The sequence below is a fragment of the Armigeres subalbatus genome, chromosome 2 (assembly GCF_024139115.2).
Source record: "Armigeres subalbatus isolate Guangzhou_Male chromosome 2, GZ_Asu_2, whole genome shotgun sequence".
NCBI lineage: Eukaryota > Metazoa > Arthropoda > Insecta > Diptera > Culicidae > Armigeres > Armigeres subalbatus.
In genome coordinates, this window is record NC_085140.1 from 142,884,114 (window position 1) to 142,902,778 (window position 18,665).

Sequence of the window (18,665 nt, forward strand, 5' to 3'; positions counted from 1 at the left end):
ATGGTCGCAGAGTTTCATTTGGCAATCTACATCCCTCTATGAATGTTTATACATAGAGTAAGAGTACCGGTTTTGGTTATATTTATTCTTCCACAATAAGCGACCAGTTCCAGTCCCACGGAGTATCTATTTCCTCATAATCCCCTCTAAATATCCTTTATTTGAAATTGTATTCGCGAATGTGTCCAAAACACAATCTATGCCCAAACCCGGTAAACTCACCCTATATGTTAAAGGCACCCCGAGAGAATCCTCTTATTGTTGACTCTCTTCTATGCTTACCGAGATTTCATCCGCTTCATCATATCCAGGGAATTCCCCAACTGATATGAGAATATTCCATCACTGTTATGGGGTCGTTCAACAGTGACGTACAAGATTTGAGGGGTAAGGGGGTCAAAGATGTTGTGACAGTACATGTACTAGGTATTGGAAAAAGCGTGGCAGAGGGGGGAGGGTGGTACGAAAAATCCTAAAAAGTAGTGGACGTCATATTTGAATCGCCCCCAAAATGCGTACCGTCTCGTATCAGCGTTCTTCGCTGCTCTCGCGAGTAATCCTATGTAGCGTAATTGCAAGAAACCGATCCTACCTTGCAGCAAAAAGACAGCCAATGATGACCCCGATGGTCCCGTTGCGCTCTTATCGCTCGTGGCAGGGGAATTCCCTCGGACGTGATCCAGTGGGTGAATCGACTTTATTTGCCAGTTGCGAGATCACTTTCAGTTGGAAGTTTAGTTAGAGTCAATCGGCTTTTTTTGGAATCGAAAGTTCGTCCACTGTGTGAATAATGGCAAGTCGTTCCTTGCTCAGTGTTCTTGTGTAATTGATGGATATTGAAAGGTTCGTTTTCCGAGACTGATGAGTTTTCTGTATTTTGTAGGATTGGATTCATCGTCGGAATTGCTGCTGCGAGAGAATTAATAAATTGTTTGGATGGTGACACATGTGCTCATATAAGGGCAGTTGTTCAAGGCCCGCAAGACGTCCGTGAAGTTGTAAAAAGGTTCTCCAGATCAAAAAGTGTTGACCTTTATGGTAACCTACTGACGCAGTTTCTCGATCGTGATTTTGCCTATCAAACGCCATCGGTGCAATGGGAACGCTTAAACATTTCTTATAATTTCTTGGAAGATGATTTTTTCACATCAATTCAAAGTAATCAACTGAAGTTCGTTGATATTACGTATAACAAGCTAAAAACAGTAACAGTCATGCCTTCGGTAATTGAATTTATTGCGGAACGCAACAATTTATATAGTGTGAATATTCAATCGAAGAACCTGCAAAGACTGATTCTACCGAAGAACGAAATAGATTCACTTGGTAGCTTCAACAATCTGGCACGATTAACAGAGCTGGACTTATCCTGCAATAAACTAGGAAAGCTGGATGTGAGTGCACTTTCCTCATTAACTAGTCTCCGAGTCTTAAAATTAGCAAATAATGGTTTACATATTATAGAAGGAACAGCTTCTATTCGATCGCTAGAAAGTTTAGACCTATCCAACAACATATTAACCACGGTGGATGAATCAATTAATAATTTTCCCAATCTTAAAAACTTGTACCTACAAGGCAACAAGATTGTCATCTGGATAATTAATAAAGTAACCATCTACGGGAGCTTAAAGTTTATCAATATTGAGAATAACGATTGGGACTGTAAACATTTGGGTGAGTTGAAAAAGAAAATCAGCGGCAAAATTGTACCTGGGTCAGATGCATCGAAATGTACTACCGTGGATTCACCTTACGCCGATCGATTGATAAAGTATCGAAAGCAAGAGTTCAAAGCCCTCCAGGAAGGAATAGCTCGTCAGGATGGCAGTATTTCGTGTGATGCATACAAACCAAGTCCGTGCGATGGTGACGATAATCTGGTGTACGAAGTTGCCGGTTCGTCTGTACGGACTGCCGAAGGCCTTGCCAAACAGAGCGTTCAACAGCTCGAGACCGCATTGTCGCAGGAGGAAAATGTCGCCAGATCCATTCAGGCCCAAATAGAAGTCGCCAGAAGGGAAAATACCCAGCTCGTGAGTGAAAACAATGAACTGGCTAATTACATCGGTGAACAGTACCGTCTGGCTGGGCTGAGTGGAGACAGCGATGTAGAGATCCAGTTGAATAAGATCTTCGAACATTACGAGTATGAGAACACGAAACGCAAGGAAGACATCAACGCTGAGGAACGTCGAAATCAGGACAAGTTGAATGAAATAAACATGCTGCAGACTCAGATGGATGACGAAAGCTATCGGAAGGACACGTTGCTTGAAGATTTAGAGAAGCGCAACACAACTGTGATTGGCTATGAAAATAAAATCAAAGAACTAGAGAAAAGACTTGCAAGTGGATAGTGATTTGTTATATAAAAAATCGATATAATAAAGGCCCAATACCCATTACTCGATTACATCCTATCCGAATCACTTTTATTAAGAGAGTAGTTGAGATCTGTACAAGATTTAGTAAATGATAACCTCCTTTGATATAATTTAGTTATGATAGTTTGTTTTGGCATTATTCCCTTGTAATATAGAAAAAAAGATATGTTTGGAAGCTTTGTTATACATTTTAGTTTATTTAGCTAATTAAACAAATACTAGTTCAGAACTGTCTTTGTAAGAAAAACTGTTGAGCTCAGTAACTCTATAAGACACTTGTGAAAAATTGGCTCGCAGCTTTGGGATAAGATTTGCATTTTTAGTTCTGAAAAACGAATCCGTACATACATCATTTCACAGGTTTCGGTGAATTTTGCTTCAATTCACCGAAATCTCAAGAGCAGAATTATTCGGTAATTATTTCACCAAATTTTCTGTGATTTTTCCTTTGTTCAACTGCCACCGAAAATCTGTAAAATTATTAACTAAACAGTTCTGCTGTCGAGATTTCGGTGAAGTTTCACATAAGTCAGCGATTTACAGGGCTGTTACAACAGTCGTGGATTTCGCGATTTTCGCGTTTTTCGCGAATTTCGCGGATTTACCCTTCCAGTCGCGAAAATCGCGGTCCCTTCAAACATTGTCGCGAAAATCGCGGATTTATAACTACACTCTCGCGAATATCGCGATTTTCTCAATTTAATTTTAGGATAAATTCAACATGTCGATTATTTGGGCGTTTGCAAAATAAGGAATCCGTCAAATATCCAAACACATGGTATTCGAATAACCTTTTAATAGTCGTATGCATAGAGGATCATAGGTTCAACACCAATGAGGAAAGGAACCAGAAGGATTCCTTCCGCCAGCCAACCTTGGGTCCCGCCAATAGCAAGGTACATATAATAGCAATTTAAATTAAGAGGAAGGCCGGGCCAGACGCGCTGTTTTCCGGTGGTGTGTTAATTTGCTGCTGAAGGATTGAGGTCTAGGTTGGGAATGCCACTTTTTGGTCATCCTCGGCAATATCAGCTGCCAAACAGAAAACCCTTGTGGATTGTTTGACCTCTCTTTTCATTGATAAAGGATCAGATCGCATGTCGATGGTTGGGGCGATATTCAGAAATCCGAATATCGTCGATTGAACGATAGATAGGTTTTTTTCATTGCCCGACCATCAGTTGCGTCGAGTTTTGTACCATGCTTAAAAACTCCCAGTATTGCAGGCATCATTCAAACCATTCGGTATCCGTCCTTTGTTTTATTACGTATTCCAATAACTTTTTATTTTCAGTTCAATGTGTTTTTGTTCCATTACCTGTGTTTCAAAATTCCTCGCTGTTCTTATATCCATTGAGAGTTTATTCGTGTTATTAGTTGCAACAAACTGTCTGACTGAACTTGAGCCTTGAGACTCCAAAAGACTCCTACGATGGATAGCACATACGGCGTTGTAATGCTCACTGTAGATGGCTAATCGCTAGATCCTGGTAAGAACCTCCTTCGTTTGGGAGATTACTCACTTACGAACTAGTTGTGGGGGAAGAATCTAACTATTTCCGCTTACTAAGCTTCACTCCGATATAGATTCATTTTTTTTTTGTCGGGTGAAGATCACTGCGTCCAGATTTTAGGACTATTGTGATATACCCTTTTGCTGTGAAATACGCAAGTTATCTCAGTAACATGTTTGTCACTGAGATACCTTGGTATCGATTGAACTCAAGACCATCTATTATTGATGAATAGAGATCCTGAGTTACAGTATGTGACTCCCCCATTCTGGCGAGACTAGCTTTATGAAGCCAACCACGTCCTTGGGGGATAAGATCCATATGTCAGCAGGCCCTAAAAGGGGCTTGCTGAGAACTTTGAACCTACGTTGGGTGAGTGCACTGCAATAGCAGAGGATGTGTTCTGATGTTTCTCTCTCCTCGTCACAGAAGCGGCAATTTGAGGTTTGGATTGCTGCGATCTTTTGTAGATGGTATCTGCAGGGGCAGTGTCCAGTTATTAGACCGGTGTAGATGTTGAGATCCCTTTTGTTGAGACCTAATAGTTGTTGGGTTTTCTTGGGGTTAATCGTTACGAGCCTTTTGGATTGGCTCATATGGGGAAGTGCATTCCAGTTTGATGTGATTTGACTGACCATATATTTGTTCAGTTCCATTTTACAGAGCAGTCTGAGATCCCGCAGAAGGGCTCAGGGCCAATGAACCTTTCATTAGATCCATTCCTGGCTAGCTCATCAGCAATCTCGTTTCCCTCTAGACCCGTATGTCCTGGGATCCAATATAGGTAGACTCGATTGCGTATGGATAAGTTTTTCAAAGCCAGAATGCATTCCCACACTAGCTTTGAGTTACAAGTGTAGTTATTAAGCGACTTAAGTGCCGCTTGGCTGTCAGAGAAAATACATATTTTTGCAAATCTATACTTTCTCCTCAGGCATAATAACACGCATTCTAATATTGCATATATTTCCGCCTGAAATACTGTGGGCCACTGTCCTAAGTGGACAGAAATTTTTGTTGTAGGGCCATAGATTCCGGATCCTGTCAGATTATTCATTTTCGAACCATCTGTGAAGAAATTTATAGAGCCTGTTGGAACGCTGGGTCCACCTCCTTCCCACTCCTGGCGGGAAGGAATGAACACATCGTAAGGTAAGTCATAATTGACTACCGTTTCCATCCAGTCACTACAAATTCCTATTGCGGGATTTATGGCAAATTCATTTAATATGCTGAGGTGACCCGTAAGGTCTCCCGACAGCAGTGTTTTTGTTCTCTTTAACCTTAGAGCACTTTTTTTCGCTTCCAGCTTTATGAATTGATCTAACCGGGGCAGGTGAAGCATTGCGTCTAGGGCCAAAGTGGGTGTACTACGAACTGCACCAGTGATGGCTATGCAAGCGGTGCGTTGGTTTTTTTTGAGCTTAGCCCTTGCAGCAGCCTCATTAGTTTTAGGCCACCAGATAAGGGAAGCGTAAGTTGTCTTGGGACGGACAATGGTTTTATATATCCACATGATCATACTTGGTTTTAGGCCCCATCTTTTACCAAGGGTTTTTGAACAAACCCAAAATGTATTGAGACCTTTCTGCACAACTGATTGGAGATGAGAGTTCCAATTAAGCTTTGCGTCGAGTATGACACCTAGATATTTTACTTCACTTGAATAAACTAATTGTGTTTGATTCAAGAAAAGGGGTTTCAGTTGTACCTTTCTCCGTTTGGTGAAAGGGATAATGGAAGTTTTTGTAGGATTTATGCCTAGTTGATCCTATTGCATTCTTTCCACGATAACACTTTCGAATTTGCCTCGTACAATAATGACAACGTCATCAGCATATCCAACCACTTCGAAGCCTCTTCTCTCTAAGCTGTCTAGAAGCTCATCCACCACCAGTGACCACAACAAAGGAGAAAGCACTCCGCCTTGCGGACACCCCCTTGTTGCTTTAACAGTGATGTATGAACCGCTAAGCTCAGAGGAGATTTTCCGATTAGTTAGCATAGCATGTACCCAGGTAACAATGCATGGGTCGAATTTTCTCCTCAACATTGCTGACCCTATAGACGAATAAGAAGCGTTATCGTATGCGCCCTAAATATCAAGAAATGCTACAAGAGCAATTTCTTTTGCATTAAGTGTTTTTTCGATTTTTTTAACTACCGTATGTAGTGCCGAGATCGTAGATTTTCCACTTTGATAAGCGAATTGGTTTTTTGACAAAGGCATTGCTTTCATAAATTTGTGATTTATGTACTCGCATAGTACCTTTTCCATAATTTTGAGCATTACAGAGGATAAAATTATCGGCCTGAATGCTTTGGGGTTGGTTTTATCTCTCTTGCCTGCCTTCGGAATGAAGACAGCCCGGATTTGACGCCAATCGTTAGGTATGTGCCCCAAAATCAGACTCGCCTTAAAAATCTCAACCAAGGGTGGAACCAGTGTTTTCTCCTCTTTTTGGATCAACGCTGGGAATATTCCATCCATGCCAAGAGACTTAAATGGCTCGAAAGATCTCACAGCCCTCTCAACCCTGGCCCGAGTGAAAGCTTCCTTTGCAACCTTTATTGCGTCTTTTTTAGATCCAGAAACCCATGATTGGATCTCTTGTGGATCTGAGACAGCAATTCCAGTGCCTTGGTCGCCGATGCTCGACTCAGGGATTGAATCAGGAAAGTGGATCTTTAACAATTCGCTCAGTGTATCGCTAGGCTCTACAGTGAGCGAACCATCCGTCTTTCGGAGGCTACCCACACCATTGGAGTGGTCTTTTGAAAGAGTTTTTTGGAGTCTGGCCACTACGGGTGTATTCTCTATGCTTTCACACATTAGAATCCACGATTTCCGTTTGAATGACCTTATTTCTTTGTTGTAGTTCGTCAGGGCCTTTCTGTATAGGCTCCAATCGCCGGTTCGCTTAGCACGGTTGAACTCCCTACGCGCAGTTTTCCTAAGCTTCTCAAGAGTTTTATTTCACCATGGAACGTCTCTACTCGAACTAGTTGATTTAGTTGGACAGCTCTCTTGGTAGGCGTTAAGGATTTTGTTTTTAATGAATTTGGACGCATCTTCCAATTGTGTTATGGACTTGATGTGACTTTCTATGATGTACTCTTCGGATCGTAGGATAGCTGAGTAGGATTCCCAATCAGTTTTCTTAAGATCTTTAAACGTTCTTTCCATCGTTAGACCCCCTTCCCATTCGAAGATGATGTGTTTATGGTCTGACATTGATATTTCTTCAGAAACATGCCAGTTTTTTATTTTATCAGATATAGACCGACTACATAGAGTCAAGTCCAAAACTTCCTGACGAATGGAGTTTTCAAACGTGGGCTTGTCACCAACATTACAAATGTCAATGTTCTTGGAAGAGAGAAACTGTAACAGGTACTCACCTCTGGTGTTTATATTGGTACTTCCCCATACGGTGTGATGTGCATTTGCGTCGCACCCTATGACGAAGGTGATGTTGTGTCGGTGGCTGTAGGCTACGAGCGCAGCTATTTCTGGAGGAGGGATTTCGTCCACGTCACCTGGGAAGTATGCCGAGACCACCAAGATCGCTCTACTCCCTCTGGCGGAAGGTACCTCCATCCTGACCGCTACGATGTCCCTTTTTATGAATTCTGAAATTGGAAAGTATTTACAGTTGTTATGTAATAAAATAGCCGCTCTAGGAGAAAGCTGGCTGTCATCATATACCAAATATAGATTCATTAACATACTCAGTTAATCCTGGGCCAAATGCTAAAAGGCTCACTGAAGTTTAGTACCCTCAGGTCTACTTCAATTGCAAAACACCATCGTGTACGCGACCTACCATGAAGCTTACCTACGGTCTCTTTTGGTACCTCTAGTGCATGTTACTTTTGCTTGATGCTCTTCCGGCAAATGAACAACGTGTCGAGTCTGCCGTGTTATATAAGCTTAGCAATTCCCATCCATTATCTCATACACACAAAAAAAAATCGTTGGTAAAATTAAAAGAAACGTTGGTAAAATTAAGAAAACTAGTTAGTGGTTTTCAGTAGAAAGTATAGAATGCAAAAAATGTCACCTCGGAAAGAGGTTTGACAGTAGGAATTTTTTCACAATAAAATTTTCCTCTCAAAACAAAAGGTGAATTTTACATTGGAATTAACTACCCGAGTAGACGAAAATAGCTCAATAATATCAAATGTTGCTAAGATAGCAAAATGAGATATGGACATGATTGATATAAGAGATAAAAGATCAGACGACAATATCAATATTTTACACTAAAATATCATGAGGATATCAAGATATGTTATTTGTAATAAGTGATCGATATCAAGTGCCATTAGTTTGTTCTTATCCATAGCATATCTTGATATTTAAATGATATTTTGGTGCAAATTTTTGATATTGTTGTCTGTTCTTTTATCTCTTATATCAATCAAGTCCATATCATGTTTTGTTATTCTGTTCATGGTTTCTGCCCGGGTAGTGATACTTTTTAAAACTACTAGTTGTATTCACTCTCAATTTCACAGGTGTATTTTAAGTTTAAAATATGCCAAATGAAAAATGAAAACATTTAGAATTGATTATTTTATTTTTATTTTATTATCCTCTTATTATTTATCAAGCATACTTCCTCTACTTCATTCGGTTTACACTTTTTGAAATTCAGGTTCACGTTTCGGGGTGGCGGCGGCCAACTTCTTGTTGGTGAAATTCGTTGTTCGGCGTTCTGACGGGATTTCGTAGCGAAATGTTTATCTTCTGATGAGCATGAGCATGAGCTTCGACTGAAAAAAAAATTAATATGGATATTAACTACTCACGTAAATAAAACGAATTCAAGCACAAATGTACCGTTGAATGTTGATAACCGGACGCTCGATTAAAGTTAGATGTTTGATTACCTTTTCCGAGGCCAGTCAACATATACGACGATCCCGAGGACGATTCTATACGACGGTCGATAAATGAAAGACAAGCCTATAGAGTTTTCATCAAAGAAGAGTCTTGAAATATTTACCTGCGGAATTCCATTCAGATCGTCGAAAGAATGTCAAAAACCTTTGTGGAGAACTTGGCTTTTTCTTGAAACGGCGGGAGAATTTTCTAGAGCCGAGACGTTGACAGCTCGTTTGGTTGCCAGATTGTTTTTTATTCATAGCCAGTGTTGCCAAATCACGAAAATCAAGAGTGTTCATTTAAAACTGTTCTACCTCTCAGTTCAAAAATTTCCGCTTTCAAAGGTATAATGTTTCATTGGCGAAAAAACTGTGAAATAGAAAGTTTCGTTCTCAGAGTAAATGTTTTGCTACTCAAAATTACAAGAAATGAACAACTTTCAAATTGAAAGTGCGATTTTCTCAAAAGCACAATTTTTTTTCTCTCTGTGTACGTACTGGTAATGACATCATTTTTCAAATCGTGAACATTATCCAAGTTTTTAAAAATTCGTAGATCTTAGAATCGTACCTGTCCGCCTCTGGTATCATTTCGCCTGAGTGCTTTTAAATCAGTTTTGTCAAGCTTTGTTCGGGCCTCTGCAGAGCTATATCGCTTGCTTTTGAAGAAATTGGTCTTATTATTTCCAAACTGGCTGATTAATGGAAGTACAAAATCCAATGACTGATCAATAAATAGCCTGACGGATTATTGGTGCGTCCATGCCCTTGTAAAACGATGGTAGAGATTAGAAAAAAAAAACTATATAGCGTACTAAAAAGTATAATTCAAATATAACCCTTGATCTAACTGGTATTTACCTATGACAACAGACTGCCATCTGCCCAACCAACCTATAGCTAAATGCATCTATACAACGTCGATTAGAATGGAGGGTTTCCCGGAAACATTAAAAATTGAATTTCTTTAGTTGAAGCGTTAACTATGCCGTTTTGGGTATTACATAAATTAGCGAATGTTCTTTCATTTTCTTTTCTATCGACGAATATGCCAATAGATTAGAAGCAACAATATTGAAATTTCGCATTTATAAAACGTGTTTTGAAGTAAGAAACTATATTTTTGTTTGTCGCGGATTTGTTTCTACAGTCGCGGATTTCAATTTGCCAGTCGCGGATTTCGCGGATTGGAATTCGACTAGTTTGTAACAGCCCTGGATTTATTTTAACTGTGTACGTTTGAAATATTAATTGAATGAGGCACAGTGCTTCGTTTATTCAGCATTTCCAAAGTTTTCTAAGCAAAATTTTTCCTTTTTGCATTCGTATTCCTGTTGCTAATAACAATGATACTTTCTACCCAGTTGAATTAATTTTTATTTCTAAAACTTCCTACACTGTACCGGGATCGAATCCAGTCACATTTTGCATGTTCTTGCTTTGTAACCGTGCTTCTAACTGCTAAGATAAGGTGGACTAAGAAAGATTCCGTTGAAACTAAATATCATCAGCCGTGTTGCTTTAATAACTCGGAAGTTTGCAAGGCAGTACGACATTCTCAACAATGATGGGACCAAGCTAATATGCAAACTACATTAAACTCATTCTCCCAGCAGTGCACAATACTGGTTTGGCGGTGTGACCTGCCTGGCATGGAATGAAACTCTTTCAGCAGCCACACCGACCATCTCAAATTATATCCTTATAGTTTACACAAGTAATTTAGAGTTTAACTTGATACGAAACCAACCAACCGACCGACGTCGGTCGGTGCGTGACCAAATTGTATTTGTAGCATAAAAGTATATATTTTATATGGAAAATTGAAATATCTTATTAACTTGAAATTTGCTATCATTTATAATTTGTTTCATATATCTTTACTGTTCCCGTTCATAAGAAATAGACAATATGAAAAAAGTATTTTTTTTTTGTTTAAATTCCAATGCATATTTTCATTACTAATCTCTCGGTACGGTTTCTATGTCTTTTATATGTTTTGATATATGTATTTCTCTAATGGAGCATTCACTCCGCTACCTTCGCTAGGTTGGTAACTTCTCCGTCGCAGTTTTGGGACACCGGCGATGCACTCACTTATCCAGTGAACAAGACCCATGCTTGAGGGGCCATTGCCCATGATGCTATTGATGGCAGAATAGTTCTTTGTTTCCATCTATATCTGTTGTATTTACCCGGTCATCGGATGTCGTTTTCATCGTCGTCGTTGGTTTAGGCTTCAGAAGTCCCATTAGTGTAATCAGAAAGTCCATGTATATGGAAGGTCCCGGCTCCGGTTGGGAAGAAACTTTGAGTGTGTTTGCTGATAAGCTGGTTCCGAACGCAGAGAAGAACTATTAAATCGAACTGGATTACAACGCAAACAAGTTTTTGTCAGGGGTTCGGGAAGGATAAAGGGGGCGGACGGTTAACTTGCACTCACAAATGGTCGTTGTCGTTGGTCGGCTCCAGAAGCATAACTTTGATTATGATGTGTCGAATGGTATATGTAAAATGCTTTGGGGGAATAGTTGCTACCGTTGCGGAACGTGCAGGACTCGCACTCGGTGACATGCTACAAATTGAAAACGAGCGTGCCTAACTTGAGAGAAATGGTTGTTATCGAATGATTCGTATATTGGTACGGTACAGTTTATATTATCCAACCATTGTGGCAGTATATGTCATATGTCGAATCACTGGTTTCTGTTCATGCTAAATCAATCGGAAGGCAAACTTCATCCAATTATAAAGTGTGACATATGTAGAATGGTACGTGTCAATTATTTTTGACGACTATAGTGCTTCTACGAACACGATTAAAACTGTTTGATTTGTTGGACGTTACCGGACAGGTGTTGATTGTTGTTTGGTAGTGATGGATGTTTCATCATTTGCACTCAATAAAGATGAGGAAATATGTATAAATACATATTCGTTTAATGAGATGAGTGTATTACTCCTGCGAGAATTTTATCGCATATTACAATGATATGGAGAAGCAAATGCATGGGCGTAGCCAGGATTTCGAGAAGGGGGGGGCCAACTTTTTTGGTCTTCTAAATCGTAGTTTTATAAAAACACATGAATATCAACACATGAAACCAAATCCAAACCAAATCGAAACAATAATGATTAAATCAATAATGGATTTAAAAATGCGTGTTTTATTGCTGTTCAGATATTTTTAAATAAAGTGAGAAAAATATTAACGAACATAGTATCCAGAATGAATATAAAATCGGCTATAACAATTATTATAAAAATCTTGCATTCTTCCATAAGTTTAAGAAAACTAGAACCATACATTTGAATTTTTAAATAAATCCTCTCTGAAATAATATTTATTATAAAATTGGCGTAAAAATCAATATGCAAGCTTTCTCTCTGTCTTCTGGACAATTGCTTCTGGCATTCTATCCGAAATTATATCAGGGATTCTTTAGGAATGCAATCAGCAACTTATTCGGTAAAATCTCCAGGAATTCCACCATCAATTTTGCCGGGAATTGATCCGGAAATTCCTACATTATTTACTCTAAGAAAATCTTCACGAACTTCTTTATAAGTTCTGCAGAATTCTCTGTAATAATTCAAATAATTTCGTGCTGTTTCCCATATTTTTTTTTGAAAAACTGCCCCGTGGAATTCCTAAGAATATTCCGTGGAAATTCCGCAGAATTCCCAGTAAACATTCCTGAGAATTTCTTGTGTAAATTCCATACATTTTTCCGTGAATTGTTTCGAATAATTTCTTGTGAAAATTTCAAAGAATTTCTCCAGGAATTCAACCGGAAATTTATTCAGAAATTATACCGAAAATGAAATCATCAATGGAATTTTTGGAATTCCTCCAATTCCTACATTATTTCGCCATGAAATCCTGAAAGAATTCCGGTGGAAACTTCAAGATTTCCACTGGGAGATCATCCAGGAGTTTCTCCGAAAATTCCTCCGGGAATTCTTCCAGGAGTTCCACCGGCATTTCCACCAAGAATTTCTCTAGGATTTCCTTCGATAATTATTCCGGTAGTTCTATCGGCAGTTCCTCTGAAAATTCTTCCGGGAATTTCGGCAGAATTGGAATTTATTTAGGCTTCTTCAGAAATTTATATAGATTTTCCACCAGAAGCTCCTCTGAGAATTTCTCTGCGAGCTCCTCAGGGAATTATCCGGGAGGTCCTCTGATGATGATGATGGTCCAGCTACAAACCCCAACAAAGGTTTCAGCTAGACGAGATTTGTCTATAAGATGAATTCTCTTGTTTCCGAGAATGGTTCTGGTAGTTTCGCCGGGGTTCCTTTGAAAATTCTCCCGGAATTTCTTCAGAAATTCTTCCAGAAAATTCCTTCGAGAGTTCCTTCGGGAATTCCACCATCAATTCATCCGGGAGTTTCTCCGAAAATTCCTTCGAGAGTTCCACCAGAAGCTATTCCAGGAAATTATTCAGGCTTTTTTCAGGAAATCATTTAGGCTTTCTTCAGAAATTAAACTGGAAATTCCTCCCGAAGTTCTTCCGAGAGTTTCTCTGGCAGCTCATCCGGGAGGTCCTCTAGGAGTTCTTCTAGGAGTTCCTCCTGAAATTCCTCCGGGAGTTCTTACGGGAGATCTTACGGGAGCTCCTCCGACAGTTCCTTCGGGAATTCCTCCGGGAGATCCACCAGCAGTTTCTACGAGAATCCCCCCGGGAGTTTCACCGGCAGTTTCTCCGGGTGTTTCTCTGAAAAGGAACTCCCAGAGGAACTCCCAGTAATTTCCGGAGGAACTCCTGGGGATTTTCTATAGGAATTCCCGGAGATATTATCAGAGGAATTCTCGGAGGAACTGCCGGTGGAACTTCTGGAGGAATTTATTGAAGAACTACAGGAATAATTTCCGGAGGAAATCCTGGAGGAACTCTCGTAAGAACTCTAGGATGAACTCTCAAAGGAACTTCCGTAAAAATTCCAGGAGGAACTCCTGGAAGAATTCTTGAAAGAACCTGCCGGAGGAATTCCCATAAGAACTCCCAGAGAAATTCTCCGAAGAACTTCTGGAGGAATTTGTATATAAATGCCTAAAGAAATGCTAAATGAATTCCTGGAAGAAAGCCTGATTGAATTCCCGAAGGAACTACTGGTGGAACTTCAGAGGAACATCCGGTGGAATACCCAAGAGGAAGAGAAAAAATATATCTAGAGGAACTTTCGAAATCCCATTTCCCGTGAAATTCCTGCCAAATATCCTCCAGGAATTCCCTGTGAAATTCCTGGAGGTATTACCGGAGAATTTGTTGGAAAAACTTCTGGAAGAACTCCCACAAGCACTTCCGGAGGAATTCCCACATGGAAGTCCTGAAATAATTCTTATAGAAGTTCCTAAAGGAATTTCCGAAAAAATATCTGAACGAATTCCCAGAAAAATACCAGGAGGAATTAATGCAGAAACTCCCAGATGAAATCCTGAAAGTGTTCCCAGATGAATTGCTGAAGAAAATCCCTGCGGATTGTTCCGAAGAAATTTCTGGAAGAACTCTTGGCAGATATCCGAGTAAATTCCGAGTGAAGTCCGGAAGGAATTCTAGTACACTTCCGCGGAAAATCTCCCAGAGAAATTCCTGAAGGAATTCCTGGAGAAGTACTTGAAGAAACTCCCGTAAAAATACCTGTAAGAATTTCTGGGGAAATACTTGGACGAATTCCAGGAGAAATTTTTGAAGATATTTCTAGAGGATTTCTTGAAGGATATTCTGAAGTTATTGCGAAAAGAATTCCAGATTGGAATGCTAGAGGATTTCTCTATTGAATGTTTGGAGGTATTCCCGGAAAATTTCCTGGAAGTAATCCCGGAGGAATTAAAGGAAGAGTTCCGAGAGGAATGCCCGGAGAAGTTCCTAGAAGAATTTCCGAAGGAATTTCTTTTAGATTTACAGGTGAAATTATGGAGCTAAATCGGAGGTAAATCTGGTAGAATTTTGGGAAGAAATTCCGTATGTATTCTTGACGGAATTCTCGAATGCATTCCTGAAGGAAATGCCGGATTCTTCCTGAAGAGAGAATAGCCGAAGAAATATCTAGAAATAAATCTTGGAGAGAAGAAAAGAAATCTTCAAGGAATTTCCTCGTGAATTTCCTAAAAAAAAATTAGTGGGGGGTTTCTAGATAAGGAGGAATTACAATTACATGAGAAGGATTTTCGAACGATTTTCAGAGGAATTTGTGGATAACTTTCCGGAGGAATTCAGAAGTTCCCAGGGGAGCTTCTAGAAGGATTTCAAGGAGAATTTTTGAGCCCGAAATGTTTCGAGTTGTTTTGAACTTTCATATATTAGGGGAGGAGGTTCGGTTGTGGGCACCCTTTTGTCTTTGATCCATAACTTCGGCCCTAGTTGATCTTATGTCGACATTTGTATACCAATGGAAAGCTATACTAATAACCTTACTACTAGCGAAAAAAAATAGTTTGATCTCATCGGTTTGAAAAAAAATATTTACAATTTTGAAAATTTGACATTTTTGGACATTTCAATTTTGTGGTTCGGTTGTGGTCACCCTTGAAAACTCAGCTAAAAAGAAAGAAACATGAATAGAAATTACCCAGATTCAAAGAAAAGGAATAATTTATTCATTCTAATAGCCAGGAGCCACTGTAAAAATCAGATCAATCTACCTATCAGTGATGATGCCTCCATCGGTGCATTAGGGAGGATATTGAAAAAATCACATAAGAAAAGTCTAAAATAGCACTTTAGGTAAAAGGGTTCCGATTTTTCATTGATATACCTCACAGTCAAAAAAAAATCCTTATTAATCACCCTAGCGGTAATAGTGCCTTTCTAGTTCATAACAAAAATTAATATTTTGGCCATAAATTTTGATCCCATAGTCCGATTTGACCAATTTTCAATAGGAAACAATGGGACAGGATACCTCGTCGAATGCAACTTGTTGTGAGCAAATCAATCAACGATTTGTTCCAAAAAGTGTGGATATTATAACTAGACATACCCAAAGAACAACAATATGAATTAAACTCATTATTTCAATCAATTATGTCTAAATAATTATAAAAACTGCATTAAAACGTCATTTGAAATAAGTTAGGGGACAACTGAAACGATATTGAATGATTTGTCAATAAAATAAGGGTGCCCATAACCGAACCAATAAAGGTGCCCACAACCGAATTTCGCAGCTAATTTGGAAAATGAAGAAAAAATATTTCGCGCTAAAATTTTAATGGCAATCGTCATTGAGCCTCAAAATAGATTAAATTTACTGTATAAATATGCATTGGAACTCACTTTTTGAATTAAATCACTTCAATTTATGACACTTTAAAAAAGGCCAAAAAAAACTTTCGTGTTGTTTTTTTTTGTAAAAAAATTGATTTGTCCCTAGTTCAAAGTAGAGATCTCCATCCGGTTTGATATTGAGCACAAAACATCATGTTACAATAGCAAACTAATAACGGTTGTCAGAATGACAGCATCTGTTATCTGTGAAAAGATACGTAGGTGTGCCCATAACCGAACGGTGCCCACAACCGAACCTCCTCCCCTATGGATCCTGGATGCCCTAATAAGTTTTGGGAATCTTTTGCATTTCAAGCACCTATTTTTGTATATGATTGGATCGTAAAGTGCACATGTTTGAGGGAATTCAATTCAGTACCCGTTCAATCTTTCCACAATTTAGGGGGGCGACGTCATCCATTCATCACTTAGATCCATACAGGGTGTTTGTTTCCTGAGTGTGCATATTTTGGGGGCAGCTTGGGGACCCCAAAACATGAAAAAGTGCCCATGGAACATAGGGTCGGAAATCACTGCTAAGTGAGTTATTCAAAATTCTATGTTTTAATTTTTGGTCAACTTTACCAACCTCTATCTCATTAACCATTGATCGTATAATCTCTGTCAGCACACAGAACGAAAGCTTAAAGTCTAAGCTTTCTGAGCTTTGTTGACCTTATGTTGATAAAAGTGGTGTTAAGTACAGTAATTATGCAAACTTTCGAAAAAGTGTCAAAAATAACGCGCTTTTTTCTTATAATTTAGTGATTTTTTTATCAATACATTCGATATTATGAAAAAATTTCTTCTACAAAACATTCTTATGCTTCTTTGCTTCCAAAATGTCCTTTGGTGGAACATTGTATGATTTGTAGTTCACCCGTAATTTTCAATTTAAAATAATTAAGAAAAATCATCGAACGACAATTTTCATCGCGATGTTTGCTTCAAAATGTTGGTTGGCAACCCTACCTGTTCGGGCGTTCGTTGCCTGCACGTGGTGCGATCGTTTGTAAACACCATGCATGCCACTAATGCCGTGCAGAAGTGAGGTTCAAAAAACAATGGATCAGCTGACAGAAAAATTGGTTATTTTTTAACCAGGGCGTACATTGTTTAAAAAAATCGCACGTTTGTGTGATTAACTTTGAAGAGCGTAAGTGTTAAATTTGCAAACTATCCACGCTGTCTGATGTAAGGCTTATCGGCCATAATTTATTTACAGATAATGCTTTTTGATCAGTAATTAACTATCCTTTTTATTTCGTTTTCGCCCAAATCGGATGATACCCTGATAATAAAATCCGACGCATGTAGGCAAACGATTGACGAATGACTTCGTATTTGACTTGGTTGCTTCTGGTAGGGTGGAAAATTTTCATTCAGTTGTAGTCGTCCTGCGGTGACGATATGGCACGATTTGTTTATGCAGGTGCTTTACTTTTTTGGAAGTATTTTAATTTCAGTGATTCCGGGCCAGGGACATTTTGGTGTATTCTTAAATTAAACAAAATGGCATTTATGGGAATCCGATTAAGAGTCGTCCGTGGGTACTTTCGGGAGGAGTGATGCATGAGAATTCGACTAATCAATTCATTTTTAAAATTTCTATGAATTTGTGGGATTTTTTGGGCTTCTGTGAATTCGGTTGTTTTAATGAAACTAAAATCCACTTTTTAGAAATACGATTGAATCTTGAGAAATACGATTAATACGATTGAATGAGAGTCTTTGTGGGTTTTGGGAATCCGGATGCATGTGGATAGGAATCCCGGAGGATTCTAAGGAATCCCGGAGGATTCTAAGGAATCCCGGAGGATTCTAAGGAATCCCGGAGGATTCTAAGGAATCCCGGAGGATTCTAAGGAATCCCGGAGGATTCTAAGGAATCCCGGAGGATTCTAAGGAATCCCGGAGGATTCTAAGGAATCCCGGAGGATTCTAAGGAATCGGAGGATTCTAAGGAATCCCGGAGGATTCTAAGGAATCCCGGAGGATTCTAAGGAATCCCGGAGGATTCTAAGGAATCCCGGAGGATTCTAAGGAATCCCGGAGGATTCTAAGGAATCCCGGAGGATTCTAAGGAATCCCGGAGGATTCTAAGGAATCCCGGAGGATTCTAAGGAATCCCGGAGGATTCTAAGGAATCCCGGAGGATTCTAAGGAATCCCGGAGGATTCTAAGGAATCCCGGAGGATTCTAAGGAATCGGAGGATTCTAAGGAATCCCGGAGGATTCTAAGGAATCCCGGAGGATTCTAAGGAATCCCGGAGGATTCTAAGGAATCGGAGGATTCTAAGGAATCCCGGAGGATTCTAAGGAATCCCGGAGGATTCTAAGGAATCGGAGGATTCTAAGGAATCCCGGAGGATTCTAAGGAATCCCGGAGGATTCTAAGGAATCGGAGGATTCTAAGGAATCCCGGAGGATTCTAAGGAATCCCGGAGGATTCTAAGGAATCCCGGAGGATTCTAAGGAATCCCGGAGGATTCTAAGGAATCGGAGGATTCTAAGGAATCCCGGAGGATTCTAAGGAATCCCGGAGGATTCTAAGGAATCCCGGAGGATTCTAAGGAATCCCGGAGGATTCTAAGGAATCC

The 18,665-nt window shown here is 39.5% G+C and overlaps 2 protein-coding genes across 2 annotated transcripts in view; both read left to right on the plus strand.

Annotated features, from left to right (window-relative positions):
- The window catches only part of LOC134210927 (potassium voltage-gated channel subfamily KQT member 2-like), a 685,380-nt gene that overhangs the window by 101,013 nt on the left and 565,702 nt on the right, over positions 1 to 18,665 (plus strand). The gene's annotated exons all lie outside the window — the stretch shown is intronic.
- Positions 667 to 2,423, plus strand: LOC134215210 (uncharacterized). The gene is made up of 2 exons (XM_062694435.1): positions 667 to 822; positions 884 to 2,423. The coding sequence occupies exons 1-2, from the start codon at positions 791 to 793 to the stop codon at positions 2,358 to 2,360; spliced, it is 1,509 nt and encodes a 502-aa protein (XP_062550419.1). The 5' UTR covers positions 667 to 790; the 3' UTR covers positions 2,361 to 2,423.

Bases quoted from the DNA above. Each gene is read 5' to 3' on its own strand.
- LOC134215210 (XM_062694435.1), top strand. From the start codon at position 791: ATGGCAAGTCGTTCCTTGCTCAGTGTTCTTGT. The intron at 823-883 runs GTAATTGATGGA...TGTATTTTGTAG, and splicing joins TCCTTGCTCAGTGTTCTTGT to GATTGGATTCATCGTCGGAA.